Source organism: Pangasianodon hypophthalmus, chromosome 11 (assembly GCF_027358585.1).
Source record: "Pangasianodon hypophthalmus isolate fPanHyp1 chromosome 11, fPanHyp1.pri, whole genome shotgun sequence".
NCBI classification, from domain to species: domain Eukaryota; kingdom Metazoa; phylum Chordata; class Actinopteri; order Siluriformes; family Pangasiidae; genus Pangasianodon; species Pangasianodon hypophthalmus.
The window spans coordinates 15,218,318-15,244,417 of NC_069720.1; the positions used below are offsets into that span (position 1 = coordinate 15,218,318).

A 26,100-nucleotide genomic window follows, 5' to 3' on the forward strand; every position below is an offset into this window, starting at 1 on the left:
ATGGCAGTAGTAGACACAAACATAAGTTATGTGTATGCGCGTCATTATAATGGGTAATTTAATCAGCTTGTAGGATCACTCTGGGGTTTGCTTTCTTTTTGCCTTCTAACAGGTTGACAGTGTAGGTGATATAAACCAGCTAAAAGACTCAAAAGCAGCAATCAATCAGTGGAAGCAAGTGTGATTTCTAATTGATCACACAGTTTTTTTTTTTTGTTTTTTTTTGCCTTGTCCTCAGCACTTTTCAAAAAAAAATTACGCCAATGCTCTGTCTACAAGCATGCAGTGGGGGAGGATGAGCCAGGTCCCTTGCACTACCAGGCTTAACTGATTAATGGCTGACATCTGCACTGTGGAATTCACTGTGTGTACAAAGAAAGAGAGATTTCACCTGGCAATCTCCACTAGAACCACTTTATTGCTTCATCAGTCTTGATGTATTTTTGTATGTATAATCCCATATTCGACTTCTTTTAAAATAAACTATGTGTGTGTGGTTTCTCAGGCTGAGGACAACAACATCTGCAGTGGAACATGAACAAAAATAACTACCAGACATATACTTGTGGTGCTGATGTGTTCTGAGATACAGTGCATTCATACTGTAAAGTGTTCAGACTTGTTCACAATTTACTCACTTTGTTATAGCGTTACTTTGGATTTTTTTTTAAATACTCCATAATGCAAAAGCATTAACTGCATTCTTCTTAAGTTTATAAATTTATTCCAAGTATTAAATAAGTGGTAAATTCAGTTAACTGAATTGTAACGGCACACCTCTTTCTACAGCTGACAGGGCATGTCAGGAAAAAAACAAGCCATGAGCTCAAAGAAATTCTCCATAAACATCTAAGACAGGGTTGTGGTGAGGCACAGATCTGGGGTACCAGAAGGTAGCATAGATCCAGAAGGTACCATAGATCACAATGACTTCTTTCATTCTTAATTGGAAGAAGTTTCAAACCAGTGAAATTCGTTCTATAGCTGGAAGCCAGGTAACTGAGCAAAAGCGGAATCTATTCAGGGAGATGAATACAAACCCATTGGTCAGAACTGAAAGGTGTGGAGATGGCGAACCTGACAGAAGGACAACTATCTTTGCAGCATTGGGTCTTTATGGTAGCGGGGATAGACACAAGCCATTCCTCAATAAAAGGCTCATGTTGGCTTGACAACAGTTTGCCAAAAGGCATAAAAAAGCAGTCAGGTCTGATGAAACAATCAGCTCATTACCTGGGCGTTTTCACAAATGAAGCATGGTGGTGGCAGCATCATGCTCATAAGAACTATGATGCTTGTCAGGAATGAGGAGAAGATGAACACCTACAAGATCAAAGACATCCTTAATGAAAACCTGCTCAAGACCTTAGGACCTTAGACTAAGGACCTCCGTCTGAAACCAAACACACAGCAAAGACAATGCAGAATAAAAAATTCTGAAACAGTTCATGAAATAGAGGTATTGCTTAACCATTAAACAGGGACAACCGTAAAATATTTTGTGATTTTGTCATTTATGATTAACTGGCATACAAAGAGTTTGATTTATTGAATTCGTATTTAACATATTTTATTTTTAAAAAACACAGAGACATGCAGCGCGATGGTGGTGTGGTGCATAGCATTGCGGTATCAAAGCTCCAGGGTCCCTTAAGTGTGAATGAGTGTATGAATGTGTGTTTGGTACCCTGTGATGGATTAGTGTGCCATCCAAAACATGTTTCTGCCTCATGCCCCGTGTTCCAGCAATAGGTTCTCCAGTTTCCTCCCGCTGGCCCAAAATCCTGGGGGTGTATTCCCACCTCACGCCCAGTGTATCCCACCCTGGGGTAGGCTCTAGATCCACCATGACCCTGACCAGAATGAATTTATTATAAAAAAACATTTCAAGGAACCTTTCCCCGTCTTAGAGTGTAGTAAACATGCCCTAAGACACTATATGTACTTCACAAAAAAACCCAAACACATGTTTTTTTTTTTCTGTGGGACTTAAGTCAGAATGAATTTTGAGCGTTTTGATTTTCTTGATAAGTTATAAGATTGTGGTTTATTTAGCAGTAAATGCAGCCTTCTATCTAATTTTGATTTTGACCACATGGAGGACATTTTGTGCCTCATGGTGGCGCTCAAACACCCCGAGCCTCGCTCCAGTGACGAAGTATAAACCCGAAACCACGAGTTTGATCCGCCTGTATTCCGACAAATCCCGCTTCCTGATCAGGGATTGGGTAATATTACACAGCCTGCGACTTTAGGATTCGGCAGCGGCTCCACCTTCCAATCAATACAAAGCTTGTGAGCATTAACCAATCACACAAGAGGAGGCGGGATTTCCCCAATACGGGTAGGAAAACAAGGTGTTTTCTGGATGTTGGATATAAACCGGACTGCTGACAGACATTTCAACGCAAAACTCCGAACAAGTAAGTTATCCTGCAGTGTTGATTTTTGTCATCACTTGGATGTTATGCTGCAAATATGGCCGCCACTTTTTAAGCCTAAATGCCTGTTTTATATTTACGAGCAGCTATTTTCAGGAAATAACAAACACAGGGGTTAATAGTTTATACTTTGTTAACTAGTTGTGATACTAACTAACCAGTTTAGGCTGTTAGTCTGCTTGCTAATCAGCGCGCGAGCTGCTTTAGCTACCTGCGAGTGTCGCGTGCGGTTTCTGTTATTGCTAGTTATTTAGCTAGCTTAGCTCTGGAGGAAGGCAGCTAATCTATTTCACACCAAATGAGTAGTTTTGGAGATAACACCGTGCATTAAACCACAGCGGTGAGCAATAGCAATATAGCTGTCAAATATAACACCATAACAGTGTTGACAAGTCTCAGATTTAAACGTATAAATACGGACCAGTGGCGGTTCGGGCGCTTTTCCTCTCTTACTTTGCCCCTTAGCAAGATGCTTAGCAAATTCTAGCGTTAAAAAACTAGCTAAGGTTTTATTATATTATCCTGCAAAGTTGTTATAGCTTTAAAAACACATCTGTCTAAGTTTCTGTTTGGTCTAGACGACCTAGTTGGAGTAAATGGCCGCAAATTTACATACCTATTCTGATATAGTGATTGTATTGTACAGTCAGCTCTCCTTCTTTTTCAAGGAAACACACACACACAAACAAAAGAATTATCTTATTTGCTGTTAACAAATGGCTTAAACTTGATTGTTGTTTTTTTTTTGTGGAACCAAGAATAACAGAAACGCATGTAAAGTGAAAGTATACAGAATGGTATGAAGTAGAGGATGGGGCTGATTTCTTTCTACCCCAGACTGTAATTTCACGCATCCTACACTCGGCTTTACACTGTAACAAAAACAAAAATCGTACCGCGTAAAAGAGTTCTTGGGTCGTGTGTTGAATTTGGTTTTTTGGTTTGGCACGCTCACTGCAACCAAAGACAGCTGACAGCAAAGTTTTTTTTTGTTTGTTTTTTTTTTAAACTTGTGTAAAATCCACCAAACTCGTGAGACCGCTATAGATATGGTAGGAACAATGGCAAAAGAATAATGTTTCTGTTTGTGATCCCGTTTTCTACACAAGCCAGGATCGGGCTGATTGATGGTGTAAGCAGAACGAAGTAATTTTCTTTAATCACCGGCCTATCTTTATGATCTTCATCATATAATCTGACATGGAGAACATGTTATCGTACAGTCTGATATAGAATTTAGCAGGTTTGATTTGGGTTCATCTCATACATTGTGACCATTGTGATAATCTTAAAAGCCAGCTGTAATTGCACAAATTTAAACCAGGTTATTGCTGACAAGGTGAGTCAAGTGATTGCACTTGGTGAAATGCACCCAAGGTTTAGATTTCATGTGCATTGGGAATAATTAACTCAAGTCTGCTTTACTGACACATCCATAATATGTCATCAGTGTTGAGAAGCCACATGTGAATCAGCATAAATGTGGTGGATTACTTTGTTGATCACAAACAAGCAGGCTGTATCAATGTACAAAGTGCATGAACTAACCGTGCCATTGATGAGACCCCATGCTATAAGCCTCAGCCATAATGGTTTCTGAATACTAAGGCAGAATTACTGATAGGATATTTTGATGATAGAGCTAATGATAGGACATTAGCTGTATCATCAAAATATCATATAAATTTTGTATTTTTGTGAACTACTGTATAAAAAAAATACAATAGTTTTGTTTGTTGGCACTACTTGAAAACTTGTTAAACAGATATGTTTTTGATGAGAATCATTTGAGAGGATGGTGGATTAATACTGTGTTTACGTTGCCTTGTTCTTCCACGCTGAATCATCTCAGTGACACGCAGTGGATTTAAGTAAATTACAGCCCACTGTTTTGCCTTTTGGCTCACAAATCACACATGTATTTACAGTGATAAGCTTTTGAGAAAGGCTCACATTTCACAATACTCGGAGCAAAATACAGAAGGACTCTTTGTGTTGAAATAAAATGAAGTTGTTCTTTACCCTGTAGTAGTGCTCGTTTCCGCTGAGGGAGTACAGTACTTCAGCAAGTTTTGTCTGCACTTTCATGGAGAAGTATGTGCATTGGCTGTACAGTGCTGACTGGTTTGAGGAACACATTGTGGTCGGTGCTTGGCTACTTATGTGGTTTGAAATAATGTGTTGAGTCAAGTTCTGGAAAATTGCGCCATGTTGCTATGGGTGTGCTTAGAGAAAAGTGCATGTGGCATGGTGTCCATGCAGCATTTTACTCTGTCACTGGGCTGCTGTGTGTGACAGGACTTTAGTGACTGTATGGTCTGCCCGTGTGCTGTTAATGACATTAGTTCTGTCTGGAGAAATCCTGAGGAAACTTGCTGTCACAGTGATGCAGAAAACAAGTTTAAATTCTCTCTGACATCAGTGTTAATATTTGCTATTGCAGTGTTAATGTGGTCGTCCGCTTGTCTGTGCTAACGGACAGTTCAGACCAGAAAATCTGAAAGGAAAAAAAAAAAAAAAAAGATCTGGACTAAATTTTCCTAAAACATCACAGAACAAAGTTTATCGTTTAATATTAGAGCAAGCATCACACTGAACAAACACCCTATCAAGTTTTTTTTTTTTTTTTTTTTTTAACGTCTTACTTAAACAATCTGTTATTCTACATAGATTATTTTAATGGATTATGTCAGTTACATGTTATAGGTATTATAGCAATCATCACCGATTAATAAGTTGAGCGGATTACATTGAGCTCTTTCTTGATTACTCTTCTCTCTGGTGTGTGTTTTAAGCTAATAAAATACAGGATAGTTTGCATCGATGAGGAAAAAACAGAAACGAGGAAAAACATATTACCACAAGGAGCAGCATGATGCAAGTATATGGATTTACCAAAACACTTGAGGGCATTAATCTGTGATTATGATGAAATGGCCAATTTGGCACAAAGCACTGCTGTGTTTGCATACTCTTTCAGTTCTGGACCCTTTATAAAGGCTGTAATTGACTGAATGTGATCAGAGCACATGACTGCATCTCAGAAGCTGTGTCTGTGTAGAGCCTTTCACGCACAGCTGGCTGTGGTCACACTTAAATAGATCCCTGCGTTTGCACAGTGCCTGGTGCTGGTTATTATACAGTTAGAACCGCTTCTTCTCAGTGTCACGGTGGCACAAAGCAGTGCCTCGCGGCCAGGATTGTGAGTTTAGCTATTGACATTCTTGCCTGTCGGAGTCATAAAAGCAGGTGAACTGTAGCTCAGTTCAAATTATTGTTTATGTAACTGTCATCATTTTTTTTAGAATAAATGTATGTGAAGTCTTTTCAACCGCTGAAAACTAGTAAGGTGTCTGGTTTGCAGTATGACTCTTCATGTGTGCTGATGTGACGTTACATTACAACGCAAAGTGGCTTATCTCAGGAAACGGTGAGATGAGAATCAGCAGAAAACATGCAGTGGTAAATTGCGCTTGGTAGCTTGTAGTCTTGTGTTAGTAACATCAGCATTTTTTTGCTTCACTCTAATTTTACACTGTCTTACACTTAACCTCTTGGTGTCTCAAGCTATGTCATCTTTATGTATATGCGTAAAACTATTGTGATTCCAGGACAAAGACTCTAAGGCTAATTATCAGGGCAGTCTGGGTAATGTCACAAAACACTAGCTACACGTAACAACAGGAACAGCATCGGGATAAACAAGATGGAGCTATTAACTGTTTGTTCATGTTGCATCAAGTAGCATATTAAATAAACCATTTTCAGCTTTATTGATTGTATTGATTTAGTGTTTCTGTATCCTATCATGTGACCTTTCATGGCGTTCTTTTTTTTACTTCAATATTCAAAAGTAGAATAGAAAGAATGCACTTTATTTAAAAAAATATCTTTTCTTCTTTAAAAAACACTGATCATTGAATATGTGCAGAAAACATTGTATATAAACATGCAAGGTTTTAATGGACACAAAAAATTATGGTCATTAAAAGATTATTTTAGTAAGCACTTAACTGAGGAAAATCTAGCAATGTTGAGGTGATGCATGTGAAAGAGTCTTTCAGGTCCTGTAATCTGCATTGGCTGCATCATTATTGACAATAAGGCACAATAATGCTTTTACATGAAGGAAAATAATACATGGCTGAGTATTGGAGTTTGGTCTTAAATATTGCCGTTTCAGTAGGTTTCCCAAAACAGCATGGAGTCAGACTTTGACGATAGTTACATTTATACGCAGTCTAATAGTCAGGTAGCTCAATAGGATTAAAAATCTTTCAAAAATCTCAGTCAGAACAAGATCGATTGAGGCCAATTCAATTGAGGTTGAGAATGATTTTAATAATCTGTTAAATGGAAGAATATTAGCCATCTGAATCTGTCTGGTTATTGGTGCCGAACAATGAGGCTGGGATTTAAAAAAAAAAAAAAAGGGGGGGGGGGGGGCGGGGGGGTCCTCTGAAATGGCCATATATCTGCCCCTTTTTCCACTGTTAAGCCATCGTCTTTTATTCTTCCCTTTTCTTAATCTCTTCTTTTTTATGCATTCTCTTATTATTTCTCTTTTTATTATTATTGTTACTATTTGTGTATTTATTTTTATTTCATTTGGCTTGTAATTTACTAACTTTTACTAACTTAAATTTTAGTATCCTTGACTTGGCTACCTTTGTATAAATACATTTGACTTTGACTTATATACATTTTGAGGAAGATGTGGATGGAAAATCACCGAGGTAAAGTTTGCTCAATGTTTACTACGTGTCATTCAGCAGAGTAGATTAAACAGTGCTAACATACTGACAGAAGTCGTTGTGGTAACAATGCCACCAAATGCTGTTCCTCGCATCCATGCAACTTTGAATAGGGTTACATGCAGCTTGGACGTGGACAGATGTTTTCAACAGAATGCCGTTTATAGAACAGATGTTATCACTTAATTCAGAAACCACAATCAGAATAAATTCAATCAGCTTGACGAAAGGCTTTATGTGTAAACATAGGCAGTGATAGCCTAAAGGAAGGTGTGGCTGCGGGAGTGTAACGTGGCCTGATATTATTGGTTTTGAGCATTAACATGAGCCTGGTGTGGAGAATTAGTTAAAAAAATAAAATAAGATGTTCAAAGTCAAATTCTATTATATAAATAAATTCTCATTTGTTTATATGGACATGTAATCATGATAGAGCTGATTGAGTTGATTAGTATCTGGTGTGATGACTTATATTGATACAGGCGTAGTGTATTTTTTGGCAATGTCTGAATTGAAAGACTTTTTCTGTGAATAGGTTTTTGATGAGCAGTGATGACAGATGTCCTCCTTCAAATAAAAATTTCATGCATGGCTAATTGACTGAAAGAGATTTTGAAAAGTGCTGGAATAGCACCTGTTGTGTGGTCAGGGGTGACACCTGTTCGGATTAGTGTAACGTTAACGTTTGAGTAATTATGATGAACGTTTATTTTATTTTTTCTTCGCAGGACAGTAACAGAGGCGGGGCCCGAGGGAGGAGCGTCCCTGGCTATCATGGATGACCGCTCGTCCCTGCGTAAAGTGAGCGGCTCCACTGAATCCGTGTCCACAGTCACCAGCGAGGAGTTTGTGCTGGTGCAGAACGGCGCCGAAGGCTCGCCATCCAGCTCAGAGGGACGTCCCAGACTCAAGGTGATTGACCACATTACAAATCCTGTCTATAAAAGTGACCATAAACTGTAAAAGTGAGTATTGTAAGGCAAAGCTTCAACTACTGCAAACTGTTCAACTATTACTACAATGATTTTTGTGGCATCTTTTTTAAAAAATAAGGGAAGCTGAAAATCTCAAGGTTTTCTTCCAACTTTAACACTGTTACAGATAGAAGGGGGCCAGAACTTTGCTTAGCAATCTATCTGATGGTCTGTATTATGCTCCTAGATGTCTTGGAATGGAAGCGAGCAGTTGGAGAGGGCCATGGAGGAGGTACTGGAGGATGAATTGAGGACACAGGAGAGGAGAACGGGGACACCAGTGGAGCCTGGAGAGAACGTGCAGGACACAGGCATGTCCACAGAACCTAAACCACAGAAAAGACCACCTAGCCTTGCTCTCAGTATGACATCTAACGGTATGCTCTAGTTTCTCACAGCTTTAGGAGAATAGGATGAAGTAGAGATGTTTATGCGATTAGGTGGTCTTTATACATTCAAACATTTTCAGAGCAAGGCCTGCTGACCATATAAGTCAAGAGAAGGTAGTGAAAAGGTCTGAGTGTTCTGTGCAGGTTTTAGTCTTTATTGCGCAGGAAGTATCGGTGCATACATGCTGGCTCTCTTCCTATTGTTACTGGTTCCTGTTGTTGCTTTTGAAAGTGTTGACTGACTAAAGCTGTGGGTTTTAACCTCTCACATCCTGTGTCCTTTTCTTGAGCTTCCTTTGAAAAACTAGCCTGTGTAGAAAGAGTCAAATTGCAGCAGCCTGATGTCCAGTCTGGTGTAAAACCTTCACTTAGTGGTTAGCACTTAGCAGTTATGTATTTTATAAGAAGTAGTCATTAACGTGACTCTCTGGGGTGCATAAATTATTATTATAACATGTTTGCAGACTTACGCTATTATACTAATAGTTAAATAATAATATTTGGAGACAAAAACAGTGACATCACAGATGCATTTCACTTTCCTAACGTTGATGATTTTAAGCCATAAATCCTGTCATGGGAAAAACAACTTGTATATATGTGTACGATGCTCCTTTTTCTAATAAAGCGTGTTATATGCAGGGCTTGCTAGCTTTATAAATTCTCATTATAAATGGGGATTTAATGGTACAGTTTGTTATGGGTAGAAGTTTAGGCTGTGATTGTTGAATTGATGAATGTGATTGTGGGAGTGATATGATAAAAACAGCACACAGATATAAAAGATAAAAGGGAATATATTGTACATCAAAAAAGGAAAAACAAACACTGCTGTGATTAATAACCAAAATAATAAACAAAACCCCAAACTAACTGTGGCACAGGTTTCTACTAAACCCTACTAAAGACACAGAATGTCCCTTTCTCCCTTACTATAGAAAAAACATAAATATAACACCAATCCCCAAACAAAAATTCTCAATCAAAACAACAGTTATTAGAGGGAAGCTAATCCCCCATTCACCAACTCCTTAATGAGCCTCAGTGATCACAGGAGTAACAGCCACAGGAAAAAGTGGAAATGGTGGACTGGAGCACAGGACTGGAACCGTAATGGACCGCATCTGGAAAACCTGAAATGGACTCGACAATACACAGAACAAATAAATACCACAGCTATGAACCATAGCACATGGACTCCACAAGTTGGTGTAAAACCTGACAATGAGGATTGTCATAGGAACACATGCTTCAATGAAAAAAACAAAAGAAAATTGTAAAAACCTATTTATTGTTATGTCTTATTTTGCAAAACTCTCAAAAATTAACATAAAACTTTTACATGTAAATACGTATTTAACCTGATATGTGTTTCCAGAAGCTTCCATAACTCCAGTGGGTAGTCCGGTGGTGCAGGAGGAGGAGAGTGTGCAGTTCAGTAAGCTCTCTTACCTGGGCTGTACGTGGGTGAAGGCTCCACGCAGTGAGACTGAGGCCCAGAAAGCAATGTCCACCCTGAGAGCTGAGAGCCCCAGTCCCATCCCAATCACCTTGCATGTACCCAACAATCCGGACGGCTGTGTGAGGTAAGATATACTGACATACATTTCATACACAGAAAAATCAGACTCGTATTCTGAAATACTGGGGTGTAAGATCAGACTCATACTGACATACTGGTAGTTTAATATGAGACTCATTTACCGACATACTGGAAGTGTAAGATCAGACTCATATACTGGCTTACTCATACTGACATACTGGTAGTTTAAGATCAGATTCATATACTGTACTTCATACACTGAGTGTATAAAATCAGACTTGTAGTATAAGATCAGACCTATATAATTATATACTGGCTGTGTGAGGTCACATTCATATACTAACATAGTTTGCTATATAAGACCGGACTCGTATACAGATATGCTGACTATCAGATCAAACTCTTACTGATACACAGTCTATGTAGGATCAGACTCATAAAAACTTATATTGGTAATCTAATATCAAACTTATGTACTGATATACTGGCAGCATAATCATATATACTACTATTCCTGTGTAAGAACAGATACAAACTTTTGACCTTATGTCTACAATGGATCTTTATATTGTTTCTGTTCTTTATCCACGGTGAGCGTTCTTTTATTTGTCAAGGTTAATATCATAGAATGAAATTGAAATGAAATTCCCTTATTTAAATATCCAGCTGTGATTCTACACTGAAATTTTTAACGTATTTCACTGTTAAATCTTTCCCGAAAGGTGGTTACAAATTAGACAAGTTAGATGCTTGTTGTCTGAACAGTTTGGTAGATAAACCGCATTGAAACTAGGAGGGTGATGCGATTTCTCTGTCTTTCACTACGTGTGTGGTTGTGTGTCTGTGTGGTTGCGTCTGAATGAACACAGCTGTCATGAGAACTGCTATTTCACCTTTAAGGTAAAAGAGATGTGAAAATACTGTCAAGAGACCCTGAATTGTTTCTTTCACAAGTTCCTGTCTGTTTCTAATTTTTGCACTTCTTTCTGAAACCAAATATGCACTCACACATCCCAAAAAAATTGTTAACAGTTCTAGCCAGCATATTAAGTGTCATTTTTCTGTAATTTAGGAGTATGTTTGGAGTGTGATTTTGTAAACCAGTACACACTTTGTTTTGTGTGCCTTACTTCAGGATTGTTGACCAGGCCACTGGCACAGAGATTGCCTCCTTCCCTATCTATAAAGTGCTGTTCTGTGCCCGAGGGAAAGATGGCTCCTTGGAGAGTGACTGCTTCTGCTTCACTGAGAGCTACCGCAGCTCTGAGGACTTTCAGATTCATGTCTTCTCCTGCCATATCAAAGAAGCTGTGAGTAGCCCCTCTTGCATGTTAGAATCAAAGGCTGTCTGTTAATACCTGTAGAGCAAGTGTTGAACCAAAGCTAGGTAAATTTGGCTCCGCTCTTAAAAAATGTGTGTTTGTGAAGAGGCGTTTATTTAGCATGTTTGGATGGAGTCTCCTGTGTCCGGTGTGAGCGCTTTGTAAGAATTGGAAGTAAAGCTCAAACTTTCCGACACAGGAACATCTTCACAGTGAAGGACTTTCTGTTTTCCGATTTCACAGTTGTATAACAAGCTACCTTTTTTGTTTTATTAACTTCGAAGAGAGAAAAAAAGAGAGGCTGTTGAGGGAACAGCTGTTTATAGATAAAACATAAATTTTAACAACAACTAACTTGTTTCACAGATGTTCCACACAGTAAATATAACTATAAATGGAAAAAAGTATATGTTGTTCATTAAAAAATAGGAAAATAAATTGTAATCTTTGGGAAATAGCTGCGGTGTAAGAGTAATAAAACATTTCAGGACATGTTGTTGTAGGAAAATAATCCACTTGTGGGTGGTAACAGCATCTCTGCTTTACGTGTTGGGATGCGTAACTCCACCTTCTTGTTGATTATTTTCCTATAACAACACACCCAAAGTGTTTTATTCTTTATAATGTGCATCACTTGTAGTTGGAACATTGAATTTGAGCTTCATCATTGTTTTTTCTGCTTGTCAAAATGCTGACTATTAAATCTGGAAACTAACTAACCTAGAGATAATTTTAAGCCATGGTGCTAACTGATGAGCAGAGATCAAATAAAATAATCGTGTGACTTTGTTGTTTTGTGTAGGTGAGCCGGATTCTCTACAGCTTTTCCACAGCCTTCAAGCGTTCATCTAGAGCTGCTACAGAGATCCGCGAGTCGGCATTGCCTCAATCCCCTGACAGCGACATCTTCTCCTTCACCGTGTCCCTGGAGGTGCGAGAGGACGACGGCAAAGGCAACTTCAGGTCAAAACTGCTATAGTGTTGGTTCTTTTCTTATGATGAAGTATCTCCTAAATCCCTTTATTGCTTGTTAACCAGAATAAATGGCTGCTTCATGTTGTCCTACCTTTAAGTGCGATGGCTATTATTTTAATATAAACTACATGTTGGATGTATGAATGATGAATGACGAATTGCATAAAAAACTAAAAGAAGTGCATTTTCTGATGAAAATGCAGAGTGATTATGCAGCTTAAGCAAGTTCCTGGTGTTCGTGTGCTGCCAGTGCATTGTTAGGTGGTGGTTATGGTGTCGCAGGCGGTTGCTAGGGTGTTTTAGCTCAATCAGACTTCCAGTTCCTGAGCAACTGGTGTTTGAACTTAACCCCGCCCCTAAGGGTGCTCATACCCCAACCTTATCAGACAGCCTCAGAATCTAGTCCTGAATATGCCTTTCAAGTTTTGTGCAAATCAGATGCTGAAGGTCTTGCTCAAATGCTTATGAAAAATTTGACACTAATTTGACAGTTTTAAAGATATGGCAAAAATCTTAGGAATGATTTGCAAAAGATAGGCTTGGATATTAATCAAATTATCAGAATCTATTTCATACAGCTGCTATGCGGGAACCTCACAATCAATCAAAAAGCTGTATACAAGCAGTACATTCCCGTCCAGACCGAACAAATTGGCATTTTTTCCATTTCAATATCTCGAAAAACTGTGTGACTAGTTAGCAGACAAATTTTAGGCAGAAAAATAAGAATAAAATGTAATAGAGATCCAGTGGCTTTACATGGTAATAAAATATATTATTGGGTTTCTCTCGTTCATGCAGTCCTGTTCCTAAAGACAGAGACAAGTACTACTTCAAGCTGCGGCAGGGTGTGCAGAAGAAGGTGGTGGTTACAGTGCAGCAGATCTCCAACAAAGAGCTGGGAATAGAGAGGTGAGACGACAAACACACACTTAGCCATCACTGTTCACATAACTACAGTGTGATGTAGTGTAGCTAGAGGGAACACAATTTCACTTTATGTTTTTGCAACATGTAAGATGAGTGATTCAAAGTGAAAAGCGTTCTACATTACCTGCATACTCTTCCTCTCTTTCTCACTCCCTTTCCCTTGCTTTCTTTCTCTCTTTTTTTCGTATTCTCTCTCTCTGACACCCACACTTTCTTTTTCTATCTATTTCTCTCTTATTTCTGTCTCTCTCTTTATCTCTCACACAGTCATCCTCTATCTCTTTCTTTCTTTCTTTCTTTCTTTCCCCCTTTTCTCTCCTGTTTTCTCCCCTCACCTCTCTCTCCCGCCTCTCTCTGTTTTTCTTTTTCTCGCTTTCTTTCTCGTTTTCTTTTTTCATTCTTTCGTTCTTTTTAGTTTACTCTCTTTTTCTCTTTCTCACTTCTCTCTGTCTATACTTCTCTTTCTGTCTCTATTCTCTTTCTCTCACTCCCCCTCTTTTCTCCTTTTCTTTTTACTTTCTTTTTAAATAATTTGCAGATTTTGTACGGTATAAAGTGTGATTCCTTCATCGGGCACCTGGTGGCACTCAAGTCACAGCAACAGACTCTGTCTTTTCGACTGATAAAACCTACAATACAAATCCACTTTCCACATACAGACAGGTGACAAATTAAAGAACAAAACAGTGGCTCTGTTATACTGTGGGGGAATTTATTTATTTTACTGGGAAAGCTTTAGGCTCCACTTGTCCCTATAGAATGATGGCATGAGGGCTCACTGAATGATTTGATGAGGATGAAAATAATGCAAATCGTATGCTATGAGCTTAAAAGTTACCAGATCTCAAGCCTATGGGAGATTTTGGAGCGACGTGCTAGACAGTGCTCTCCACTGCTATCAACAAAACACTAACTGAGGGAATATCTTTTGGAAAAATTGTGTTTGTCCCTCACGTACAGTTCAAGAGACTTGTCGAATCGATGCCAATGTGCATTGAAGCTGTTCATTGATGCGGTTCTGGTTCTGAAGCACTTTGTCTTTTTTTTTTCCCCTCTTTAATTCGTCACCTATCTGTATTTCACTTGTCACAATTTATTATAAAATATAGATTTTAAATATATAAAATATTAAATGTATGTGTATATGTAAATTGATGGATGTTTCACTTTCTCTTTGACCATGTCAGATGTTTCGGCATGTTGCTCAGTCCTGGGCAGAAGGTTCGGAACAACGACATGCACTTATTAGACATGGTGAGAAAACACCCCGGATTTTTCCCTCATCTCTCTTTAAGTGCTTCAAAAGTAATACGTTGTGCTTTGCTGTGTCTCAGAGGCTGTCCTATAAACCCCAGATGGGGTTATTAGCATGGCTCTTCTCCTTTGTGGTCCTTTAATTTTATGACAGTCTGTTGTTTTCCTTGTGAGGGACTTTTACTTGAGCTGTGTCTTGGGACCAGTTTTGTATCCTGATTGCCTCATATTTTCTCATGCTGCAACACTTTTAAATAGCCATTCCACGTCTGCTATTTAAAGACATGGAAATTTTATTATTCATTAGAAACATATTTTTACATATTGCCTCAAGCAAGTTCAGTGCATGAGGCAAGAGCATTGAGAGCTAAAACAATCAGACATGTAGTTTAATCAGCTGTGGTGGTGTTCTTTGGGATTAATGGGGGGAATAAAATTTAGCTTTTGCAAAACCGTATATCTGAATTTTTTCTTGTTATTGTGTAACATTTTATTCTTAAATCCCTATTTATGACGCTTTTTTTTATGAATTGCAAGAAAACTGACAAGGGGCAAGTTACTCAATTGATATTACAATATAAAAAATATGTGATAAAAATATGAGTGATTAGAACTCATGGGTGAATATAGAATACACTGAAATAAATTCAAGATTTTTTTTCACTGTCCATTTTGAGAAGCATAAAAATAGGGTGATTAATGCAATGTACGTAGTGCAAAGATTGCAAATAGGTCAGAGACGACGTCTGTTTTTGTCTGAATGCTTTTGAAAGAATTAATACCTATAATAATATTAGTAATAATAATAATAATAATAATAACAATAATAATTAATAAGTAAGAACATGCTGTTCTAGGAAAATAATCAACGAAGAACATATGCCAGTGTTTTATTCCTCTTATACTACAGCCAATGATTACAAATAAAGAACACCACAACATATTTTTAATTTTTTAAAAGTTATTTTAAAATATTAAAATAATATGAATAATATAAAAGTTATTTTTAATATTGTGAAGCAAGATAGTTCCTGTTATCATTTACTGTTATAACAGATATAAACCATTGTTCCCTCACCACCCTCTCTTTGTTCTCTTTCTTAAACATTACAAGATTAAAAAGCAGCTTGTCTGGACAAATCTTTGACATTTTTAAGACCCTCCTCAACATCAACACATGCTTTTCCCAAATTTGTGCAAAGTAATGTATACTGTTTATTTTTTAATGCTAAGATTGGCATAGTTAATATACAGCCCATGGTTCTTATTGTATGTAGGAGATGATGGGGAAGAGTGCAGATGGAAAGGCTTACGTGATCACTGGTATATGGAACCCTAACAACTCTGTGTTTCAAGCCCTCAATGAGGATACACCGAAAGGTGAGACTCTTAATACACCATGGGTAATGATATATAGTGAGTACAGGAAGTTTCCTGTCATTATATACTTTTACTATATCGTCTCTCTGTTCTTTAAGGCCGAATGGTGCAGGGCGCATGATCCTGCTTTGTGTGGAAATCTGTTTTGGTCAACATTTTCGTGTTTATAGTTACATTACATATAGCATACATTTATTTATCCGTTTATTATACAGTTTTATCATTTTGCCATATATGATTCATGTTTGTGTGTGTGCGTGTGTATATACACACACAGTATAAGTGAGAGAAAAAGAAAGAAAGAGACAGAGTGACATTGTGAGAGAGTACATCACCCCACCATGGAATATAGCACATGGTTTGACTTTTTAACATTCAAATCAGAAGCAACTGATTGAAAACCTGCCATTTAGGTTTCAAAGGAAGTAGGCTTAAAGGCGAAGAATGGAAAGAAAGGACATGGCTTGTAAAACTATCATATTTTCCTCTAGAAAAGAGAGCCTGTCCTCATTATTTAGTCCATGCTGGTAATTTGAATGGGGACCAAATGGAGACAGCTGACCTCTGCTCTGCAAGAAAGGGGGCTGTTTTCTTTTCATCAAAGGTCTATATCATTTGACTTGATTTACTTGACTGCAAATTTCATGCAGTGTGATGGACCAATATTACATTGTAATCAGGTTTTTGTGGCCTTTGGCAGTTCTGTCAGAAAGCGATGACATTGAGAAGTTCTGCTGTTTACCTAAATGCTCTTCTCTGCCAGGGTTTTACGGTTCACTATTTCCTAATTGGAATCTATTTTTAGCGCTTCTCCGTAAACCGCTTGTTTACCCACATTAATTACAATAATAAAATCTGTCATGTGTAAGCGGTTGTTTTATACTATTTCCCACACTGAATTTTTTTCTTCTTGTATTTTTAATTATTACATTTGACCTCAAAGCAAAGAGATGAAATCCTTTAACCATGTGACTAAACATGTAAATGAGTTAAAGTAATATGCACATATAAATCCAGCTTGTACCATTCTGTTTCCTGCTGAGGAGTCTTAATCTGTAACATGGGTTTGAGTAATGAGAGTGCATAGTATATGAGATGAGGATTTGCTTTTGGATTAGACCCTGGAGAGTGCACGCGTCTCTGTGACCTTCAGCTCAGCTGTCTTGTATTTGCCTTGGTTATGTGTTGGTATTTGTGGCCTTATACGCAGTGCATATTTTGGGTTTTTTATCCATTGTACAAGGATACAGTAATCATATGTATTCATTTATTTAATGCATTAATGGTCAATTAATGGTCAATATATCTAATAATAACGTGTGTCAAACTGGGGAAAAAATGGTGAAATTTAGATATTTTCAGTTCCCCTTTATGTCTATACAGTTCTGAAAAAAATATAGAATTTCCTGAATTTAAATATGTTTCTCTTTTGCATGTATCTCTACCACAAGCAATGTTCTAGCATTTAAAATTCTGGTTAATTGTGAAAAAGGAGAAAATTGCATTTAAATGTTTCATTCCGGCACAGGAGAATCATTGTGTCACAGGAGCATCGCAAACTTTTTGACAGCCAGTATCTGACTGAATTGATGAGGCTCATGTCCGTTTCGCTGCAGCACGTAGTTTGATCAATGCATGACATTCATTGTGTGAGGAAATAACACTTTTAGACATCTTTAGACAGATTGACTGTTTTTATCACCTCATTTCTTAAATTGGCCCCTTACCAAACACAATCTTTGCTGGAAGACAGCCAAGACAAGATTGGAAAGTAACCCATATAAACATCTCCACAACGTTTTGGTGAAACATATTTATGGGTTCTAAAAGTAGAAGTGTCAAAAGATGATATAGTCAGATAATCTAATTTTGGCCGAAACTTTTTTTGCCAGAATTCAGCTGCAGCAATGTCTGAAGGGTTTTTCCAGACTGCTGAATGTATGGCCTGTGAACCACCTTGAGGTGCCTTTCATGAAATGTATAAAATGAAATGCATTATAATGTTTCATTTGTTGGTTTGGTTCGGTAGTAGTAAACTCTGTTTGTATTTTTTTAATTTAAGGAATATATATTAGGTTTAAAATGTGTACTGTAAAATACACATTTACCAGTTTACCAGTTACTTAACTAGTCAAATTATTTTGATAGAATTCATATCACAATAATCATAATTGCACAAAATAATCATATTGATCATTTTAGTAACATACTGTATAACCCATATCACAACTTTCCCAAGTCTGAAATGTTACAGTTTCACCTCTGACTGTTACAAAGGGCTGATCCTCTGGTGGTGCATCAGTGACCATACAATCCTGTATCTACATTGCTGCCATCTTGACATTATTTGCCAATCTTTTCTAGATAAGCAGGTGTATATGACAGTGGCTGTGGACCTGGTGGTGACAGAGGTGGTGGAGCCTGTTCGATTCCTGATGGAGGCCTTGGCCCGGGTTTATCCATCCAATGAGAGGTTTTGGTACTTCAGCCGAAAAGCCTTCTCTGAGACCTTCTACCTGCAGCTCAAACCGGTACACAACTACAGCTCCTTTTAATATACCTTCTGCAGTTCAGAACTTCCTGAAGTAACTCTATATAAGATCATGTAAGACTTCTGTCTAATTTGGTCTTACCACTTCCTACCCACTAGCTACCTCTCCCCATCACACGACAGCTACCGGTCGGGGAGGGTGGTCCAAACACGTGCTTCCTCTGAGACACATCAAGCCAACCTTCCCATCTTTTTGAATTGTTGCTCATGTTGCAGCACAGGGAAGTGTAACACACCTCCCTCTTCTGCATCCATGAGCTCACAGACACCCATGATTGGCTAGTGTTGCTGTGACTGACAGGAGAGAGACAGTATGCCATCCCTCCCACACAGAGAGTATGGCTAAATTTGCTCTCTTGACTCCCGGACAGGGATGGCTGTAGCATTGTCTGAATTTGTACTCCCAATCTCCTAATGATAGGTGAACACTTTCTGTTGTACTACTCTGGAGACCTTAACTGATATTATTTTACACGTTTATTTAAATAATTTAGAAAAATGGAATTAAGCCTCTTTAACGGATGATATGCTTTACATATGCTAAGCACTGTAGACTACTGGGCAGTTCTTTATGTCTCTCTACTGAAATCTTTGTCAGATGCTGTAAATTAAATTAAGAAATGAACAAGTGTACAAATCTATAGATGATATTTGAATGATTAGGATTTAATGCTCCAGAGTCAATAGATATCAGCATCTAATAGCAGCCAATTCACTAAGCTCACCAAAATCGTAGTTGATTTTATTTAAATAGTTGAGGAGGTTAATTGTTAGGTAATAAGTAAAATATAATTAATTGAGCACTCCTAGAAATACTACTTCATTTTGATTATGCAGATGCAACCTACTGTGTTCAGTTTAGGAGACGGGACTCTTAGGTGGGCAAGGGAGTCTTTGTTAAGGCCGATTGGGAGCACTACCTCGACTCCTGGAAAGCTGTGAAGCATCAAATGAAGGCTTTGTATTAAGGAACTTAATGAGAGGCCTGGCTCTCATTATCATGCTGCAGTAATTAGGGTTTGCTGCCTGCATGTCCTGCTGATTGCCTCCATAGTTATTTTATTGCTGAGTGGAAGAATGCATGGGCTGTAGTTAAAAGCTAATTAAAAGATAATATTATGGTGTTAGCAAACCCAGCCCTGCCCTCTTCTTATTTTATTATTATCATTTGCTGCTGCCTTTCATTGTGTGTGAAGAAATTCGTAAGTAGTTATTATTTGGTGTAAATGTTGTATTTCTGCCTGAAGCACATTTTCTGCTTAGCAATTACAGCAGATTGGCTTCTATTTCAGAGCAAATGATAAGCGTATCAGCAGTGATGTAACCTTTTTTCAGAGATGTGAAGAAGGAAGGGTTTAGAGATGACCTCTAATGAATGAATAGGATGCACGTAATCTCCCGCTCTGATTACACCAGGCTCTCTGTGAACCCCATTACCATACAAGCTACCCAGGAGTGGCCACTCAGCGAGAGACCTTTTTCTCACTGGCTGCTCCTTTTAATTTCCTCCTGTATGCGTAATTATATTTTGCCCGTTTCCCCTGCGGCAGCAGCAGAGGTGAGGCTAACTTTGAAAACTCAAAGCATATTGTCAGTGTGGAGCCTATCAAATGTTGGCATGAGTTATAACTGCTCAAAACATTTACTGATAGTGCCATGCAGCCACAGGTGATTGCATTGACAATTTTCTCTCACACTAAATTATTTATTTATTTTATTTTTTTATTTTTTGGGTGGTGATGATGTATGTAATAACACAGTACCCAGATTTTGATTTAATTTAAAGTTTAACAAGTTTTTGGAGTTTGAATGTACATCTGAACTTGTGTTATTCAAATGGACAACTCAAATTGGATTTTGTGTCAGATTTGCTAACACCGTGCAAAAGCTACATTTGTCTGTTTAAAACAGATATGTTTCTCAGTATTTCTGTGTAAAAACTACTGGATGTAAAATTTTTTAATTTTGGTCCTGGTTAAAATTCTGATTAAAAATTTGATATTGTGAGCTACTTGTGCAAGAACATTTTGTAATGTGTGTTATGCTGCCTTCTTCCCTACTTCTTTGTGTGATTTCAGGGCTACATGGTGAGCTGCTTTACATTAAATATGATGCCTGAATAGCAATGACATAAATGGAGTACCAATTTACATTGTAAAATGTGGTTTGGAAAGCACCCCAAAATTGGTGACTCAGAACAAATTATTTTCTGCTGTTCTTGTTTTCCAGTCAGATTTATAGAAGCGTTATGAGCATGAAAGCTTCATAGTTTTAATCAGTTGGCTAGCTCACCTGATGTAACAGACTGTAACAGACCTGATGAAAGGCACCAATACACCAGACATGCACTGTTACCCACTTGCCGGCTAGTGCTAGCACTTGAGCTAAATCAGAGCAGAAAATAAATAGACACAGATCTGTAGATACAATGGATACACTAAAGGCAAACATAAACTCGATTCGCTTACTTGCCTAATATAAGTGAGGTTTAAATACATAAAGTGCAAAAAAAAAAAAAAAAAACCTTAGCCACTATGTTAGCATGCTGACTGAAACAGATTGTAGACTCATCTGTCAAGATTACACACACCAAGAGAAAACAGAATTAAACTACCATTCAGTAAGTTCTAATTAATTAGGGAACAAATAAATGCCCTATATGTATAACTCGCTATCACTTCTGAAAACATTTCTTAGTATTATATCCGACTCTGTTAGTATTATGTCTGACTCTTGCTTGCTTTGTTTACACATGCACTGTGTCTCACTGTCCCCTGAATGGCTGCGGTTCCTGCCTAATCACGGCGAAGTCAAACTTTGTTCATGCCTAAAGCTGGGTCTTGATGCTAGCTAGAGATTGTAATATTATTAAAGGCATAGGTCCTGTGCTATTTTATTACCTTTCTTGGGTAAACATTAAACAATGTATTATTTAATACTAATCTTTTTATCACTTCTGTCACCCTACTGCTCTGTTGTCAGTGAGAAACAGAGGGAGGAAGGGAGGGAATGAATGCATTTCCATGTTTGTTCTGTGTATCCATGAACATGTATGTTTACTGAGTGTTTGTGTGTAGGGCTTGGAGAAGTGCAGCCAAGGAGATGCCATATATGAAGTAGTGAGTCTTCAGAGGGAATCGGAGCGAGTGGGAGGATCACGAGGCCGCTTGCAGTCCCCTACTGAGGAAGAAGAGCCAGAGGAAGGTATGGACAATATAAGAGGCGGACACAAACATCATGATATCAGAGTAAAAACATTTCTATGACACACTTTGTACTACTATATGAAAATGTGTGTGTATATATATAATATGTATATGTGTATGTGTGTGTGTATATATATATATATATATGCACACTGATCAGCCATAAAATTAAAACCACTGACAGGTGACATGAGTAACATTGATTATTACATTACAATGGCACCTGTCAAGGGGTGGGATATTTTAGGCAGCAAGTGAGCAGTCAGTTCACGAAGTTGATGTGTTGGAAGCAAGAAAAAAATGGGCAGGCATAATAGAGCAATGGAAGAAGGTTTTCTTGTACATCATGTGAACGGCCAGGTGCGTGTATGTTGCTTACCTGTGGAAGAGATGGCACCAGGATGCACTAAGGGAAGACGGCAAGCTGCCGGAGGCAGTATGATGCTCTGGGCAATGTTCTGCTGGGAAACCTTGGGACCTGCCATTCATGTGGATGTTACTTTGACACGTACCACGTACCTAAACATTGTTGTAGACCAAGTACACCTCTTCATGGCCACGGTATTCAGTAATGGCAGTGGCCTCTTTCAACAGGATAATGCGCCCTGACACACTGAAAAAATTGTTCAGGAATTGTTTGAGGAACAGGACAAAGAGGTCAAGGTGTTGACTTGGCCACCAAATTCCCCAGATCTCAGTCTGATCGTGCAGCTGTGGGATATGCTCACAACTTACAGGACTTAAAGAATCTGGTGCTAACGTCTTGGTGCCACATACTACAGCACACCTTCAGAGGTCAGCGGAGTCCATGTCTTGATGGGTCACAGCTGAACTGCCAGCAGAAGTGTTATTACAGTGTTAATAAGTTATTTAGTTATAGTTCTAAGTTCTAAGTTAATATGTTACAGTGTTATTAAGTGTTAGTATAGTCGAGAACTACATGCATATTCTCTCTCTCTAACTCACACACACACACACACACACACAGTGATAAGTAATTGCATGCCCATGTGCAAGTTGATTGAAGAATGTACCCTCTTTCCCTGATCCTGCAAAGCTTTATGGTGTTCAATTTACAAGAAAAATGACCATGTCTCTGGGCTTATTTAGATTGCCTTTTGAGAATGTGTGAGAAGGCAGTTGTTTTTTTGTTTTTTTTTCAGTGGCAGCATAGCATATCTGCTGAGTGAGACCATCAGTCCAGATTTTCTTTCTCCTTACATAGAATTTCACTGATATCGCATTAAATACATTTGCTCCCTCTGTACTTTCTCCCTCATATTTTGGCAATTGTGAATGAAGTGTGAGTGTTAATTTAGTCAGTGGCTTGGAGCTCTTGTAAACGTGTGTCTGTTTTTCCAATATGGCAAGCATGTTACTAGAATTTTCAGATAATAAGAAAGCCACTGCTCAGATTAAATATATTGTTATTATAATGTGTGCAGTGTAGGATAATAGTAAATAAAGTATAATCATATTAGAAAATAACCAATGAGGAGAACCTTAAAGGCAAAGAACGCAATGTTGTGAAATTTTTGTCCATGTTTCTGGCCACAAGTTTCAGGATCTTGAAGGTTGCTGTTTGATTGGCTCTCCGTACTTCTCACTTTAGTTTGGCAGTTTCCAACAGGAAGACAAATTTTTTAACACTATAACACAGTAAGCTTTTTGAAGCAAGATATAGTCAATAGATTCAAAAAGTAAAAAGTTCACAGAATCTCATTGTGACATTTACAGACAAAAAGAGCTATACATGAGCTGACAGGCATCAGTGATTGGCTAGTTTCACTTTGATTGACAGGTGAGAGAGAATTACCATCGTTCCATTGTTGAGAGCAGACTCCTGACGGATGGCTGTGGCAGTGTCAGGATTTGAACTTGTGATCTCCGGACAATGGGACAACACCCTTGGCAGTTGTGTCACTTGGGAGCCCGTAGATTTGGGGTTTAAAATATAGCAAGATTAGACAGTCTTCTTCGAGCACACAGCGGTTTCCTCGGCAATGCTCAGCCAATGAAATGTCAGTTCCTGTCATTGCTCAGTTATTATCATGATTTTATGCTTATGTCATGAAACGTTTGTCTTAGTCACAATTCACACTAGTAAGTGACAAAGCATCAGGAAACTGTTCAATTTCTATTTACGTGCATGACTGTGATTTCTGTGACATTTCAGGTTTTCTCAATTCTATGCAAATTAGGTATGACTCTCTAAATCGACAGATCTAAAAGATTTGCTCGATTGATTCCTCAGACCAATCCCGTGGCACGTGTTCCCCACTCACAAATATACTTGCTACCTGCAGGTAATTCCTGCTGTTTCACTGTTTAATGTGCAAAATTTGGAAGAAAAAAATTTTTTTTATTCTGCCATATATACACTTACTTGTTCACTTTATTAGGAACACCTATACACCTGCACTTTCATGCAGTTATCTAATCGTTCAATTATGTGGCAGCCGCACAGTGCAAACGATCATCCAGATGCAGGTCAAGAGCTTCAGTTAATGTTCACATCAACCATCAGAATCCAGGTACCAGATGGGCTGGTTTGAGTATTTCATAAACTGCTGATCTCCTGGGAATTTCACACAAAACAGTCCCAAGACTTTACACAGAATGGCGTGAAAAACAAAAAACACTGAGTGAGCGACAGTTCTGTGGGTAGAAAAGCCTTGTTGTTTTTAGTGGAAAATGGCCAGATTAGTTCGAGCTACCAGAAAGAATATAGTAACTCAAATAAGCACTCTACAACTGTGGTGAGCAGAAAATCATCTCAGAACGCACAAAACATTGAATCTTGAGGTGGATATGCCACAAAATCTGAAAACCACACTGGGTTCCACTCCTGTCAGAACAGGAATCTGAGGCTATCATGGGCACAGACTCACCAAAACTGGACAGCTGAAGATTAAAAAAAAAAAAAAACTGCTACTGCAGTTTCTCATTTGGACTAAAAAAGAAATGCTTGACAGGGTACACCCACAAGCGATAACAGCAGTAGTCACTATGCACTCACAAGTGATACGAGCGACCTGTCACTTACTAGTGTGAATGGTGGGTTAAAGTACACTCTGGTTTGACAGTGGATGCTGTGGAGTAAAGCTGTGAAAGCCATGATGCTTAACAAGTATTTCTGATCTGCCCAAGTGCTTGACTGGTGTTGGTTGCTCTTGCTACATGATGCTGATGTTCATCCTGCATCTTGGATCCTGCCCAAATGATAGCTGTTTACTAAATAAAGCTTGTATGACTCTGGTTATCTTAGGGGTATTATTGTGTAATGTGATATGTTTGTTCTTCCTGTTCCCTCTTAATTAAAAGCTAACATTTTCACTCACCTTTGATGATTGGCAGTTTTTGACCTTAACTCCCAGGTTTGGATCAGCCGAGCAAATTCTTGTTTATGTAAACATTAAGGTCAAAGAGCAGAAACTCGTACGTGTGTCAGCGGAGTTACACAGAAAGATAAAGTCCCTGTTTTAGAAAGCATAAATAAGGGTCTCGGGTCATAGGGGTCTCTCTAATATGATGATGAAGCAGAACGATGTTATCCTGAGCATCCTGTGTCAAGGGCGTTGTGGGAAAGGTTTGGTTTCTATTGCCAAAGCATTGCATTTTTTCCCTTCAGCAACCCTGTAACATAGATCATGTTTCCAGGGCCTTTAAAAAGATGAGTCATTTTATTTGTCTGGTATTTTTCACAGCAAAGTTTGATCCTTTAAAACCTTGTTTTCCCCCCAACACATTTAATCGTGTTTAGGATTTGTATTGATGAGAACGGTGGTCATACAATGACTTTTTATTATATAACAACTCTGTTAGAAATCTAGTGTTACATTTGAAGTCACTGTGCATGCACATTTCTTTCTTTTCTTTCGTTTTTTTTTTTTTTTGTAAGGGAGCTGGAAGAGAAAATTCATCCACCCACACACTATTGAGCCGCTCTGTCACCTTAGGACATAGCAAGCACTCAAGACCTCTATCTCCATCTCCATCTCTCCCTTTGTCTTATTTCTCTCTCTGTCTGCTTGTTCTCCTTTTCTCCTCTCCCCTCTTATTCTCTCCTGTGCAAAATAGAACCTTATGTTTTTAAGGCTTAGGAACTTTAAAAGCATTTCTAAAGCCTGTACTCTGATCTGAACCTGACCTTTTCTAAAGAACGCTCATTAGAGCCTGCCTTTTTGGAGGTCAGTTCATGGATGAAGGACCTATACATCTGTTCTTCCATCCATGTGGTGCAGCTCTGGACTGTGCCGATTCCCATTTTAAGATGTATCTCGTGATTTTTTTTTTTTTTTTTTTTTTTTTTTTTTTGGTAATTTTCGGTTGCTATTGTATTGTCATTTTTGTTATAATTGAAACTACTGTAATTGTCTTG

The 26,100-nt window shown here is 38.2% G+C and overlaps 1 protein-coding gene across 4 annotated transcripts in view; it reads left to right on the plus strand.

Annotated features, from left to right (window-relative positions):
* Positions 1-2,284: 2,284 nt before the first annotated feature.
* Positions 2,285-26,100, plus strand: part of rabgap1l (RAB GTPase activating protein 1-like) — a 117,052-nt gene continuing 93,236 nt past the window's right edge. The window contains exons 1-11 of one of the 4 annotated variants that reach the window (XM_026919028.3): positions 2,285-2,423; positions 7,924-8,107; positions 8,357-8,546; positions 9,937-10,144; positions 11,237-11,411; positions 12,226-12,386; positions 13,200-13,310; positions 14,516-14,582; positions 15,860-15,962; positions 18,327-18,493; positions 21,591-21,717. In XM_026919028.3, the coding sequence (XP_026774829.1) occupies positions 7,970-8,107; positions 8,357-8,546; positions 9,937-10,144; positions 11,237-11,411; positions 12,226-12,386; positions 13,200-13,310; positions 14,516-14,582; positions 15,860-15,962; positions 18,327-18,493; positions 21,591-21,717 (1,447 nt within the window). In that variant the 5' untranslated portion in view covers positions 2,285-2,423; positions 7,924-7,969. Of the gene's footprint in view, positions 2,424-7,923; positions 8,108-8,356; positions 8,547-9,936; positions 10,145-11,236; positions 11,412-12,225; positions 12,387-13,199; positions 13,311-14,515; positions 14,583-15,859; positions 15,963-18,326; positions 18,494-21,590; positions 21,718-26,100 lie in introns of those variants that run through there. The other 3 variants (XM_026919036.3, XM_026919044.3, XM_026919053.3) reach the window with 3 other exon arrangements.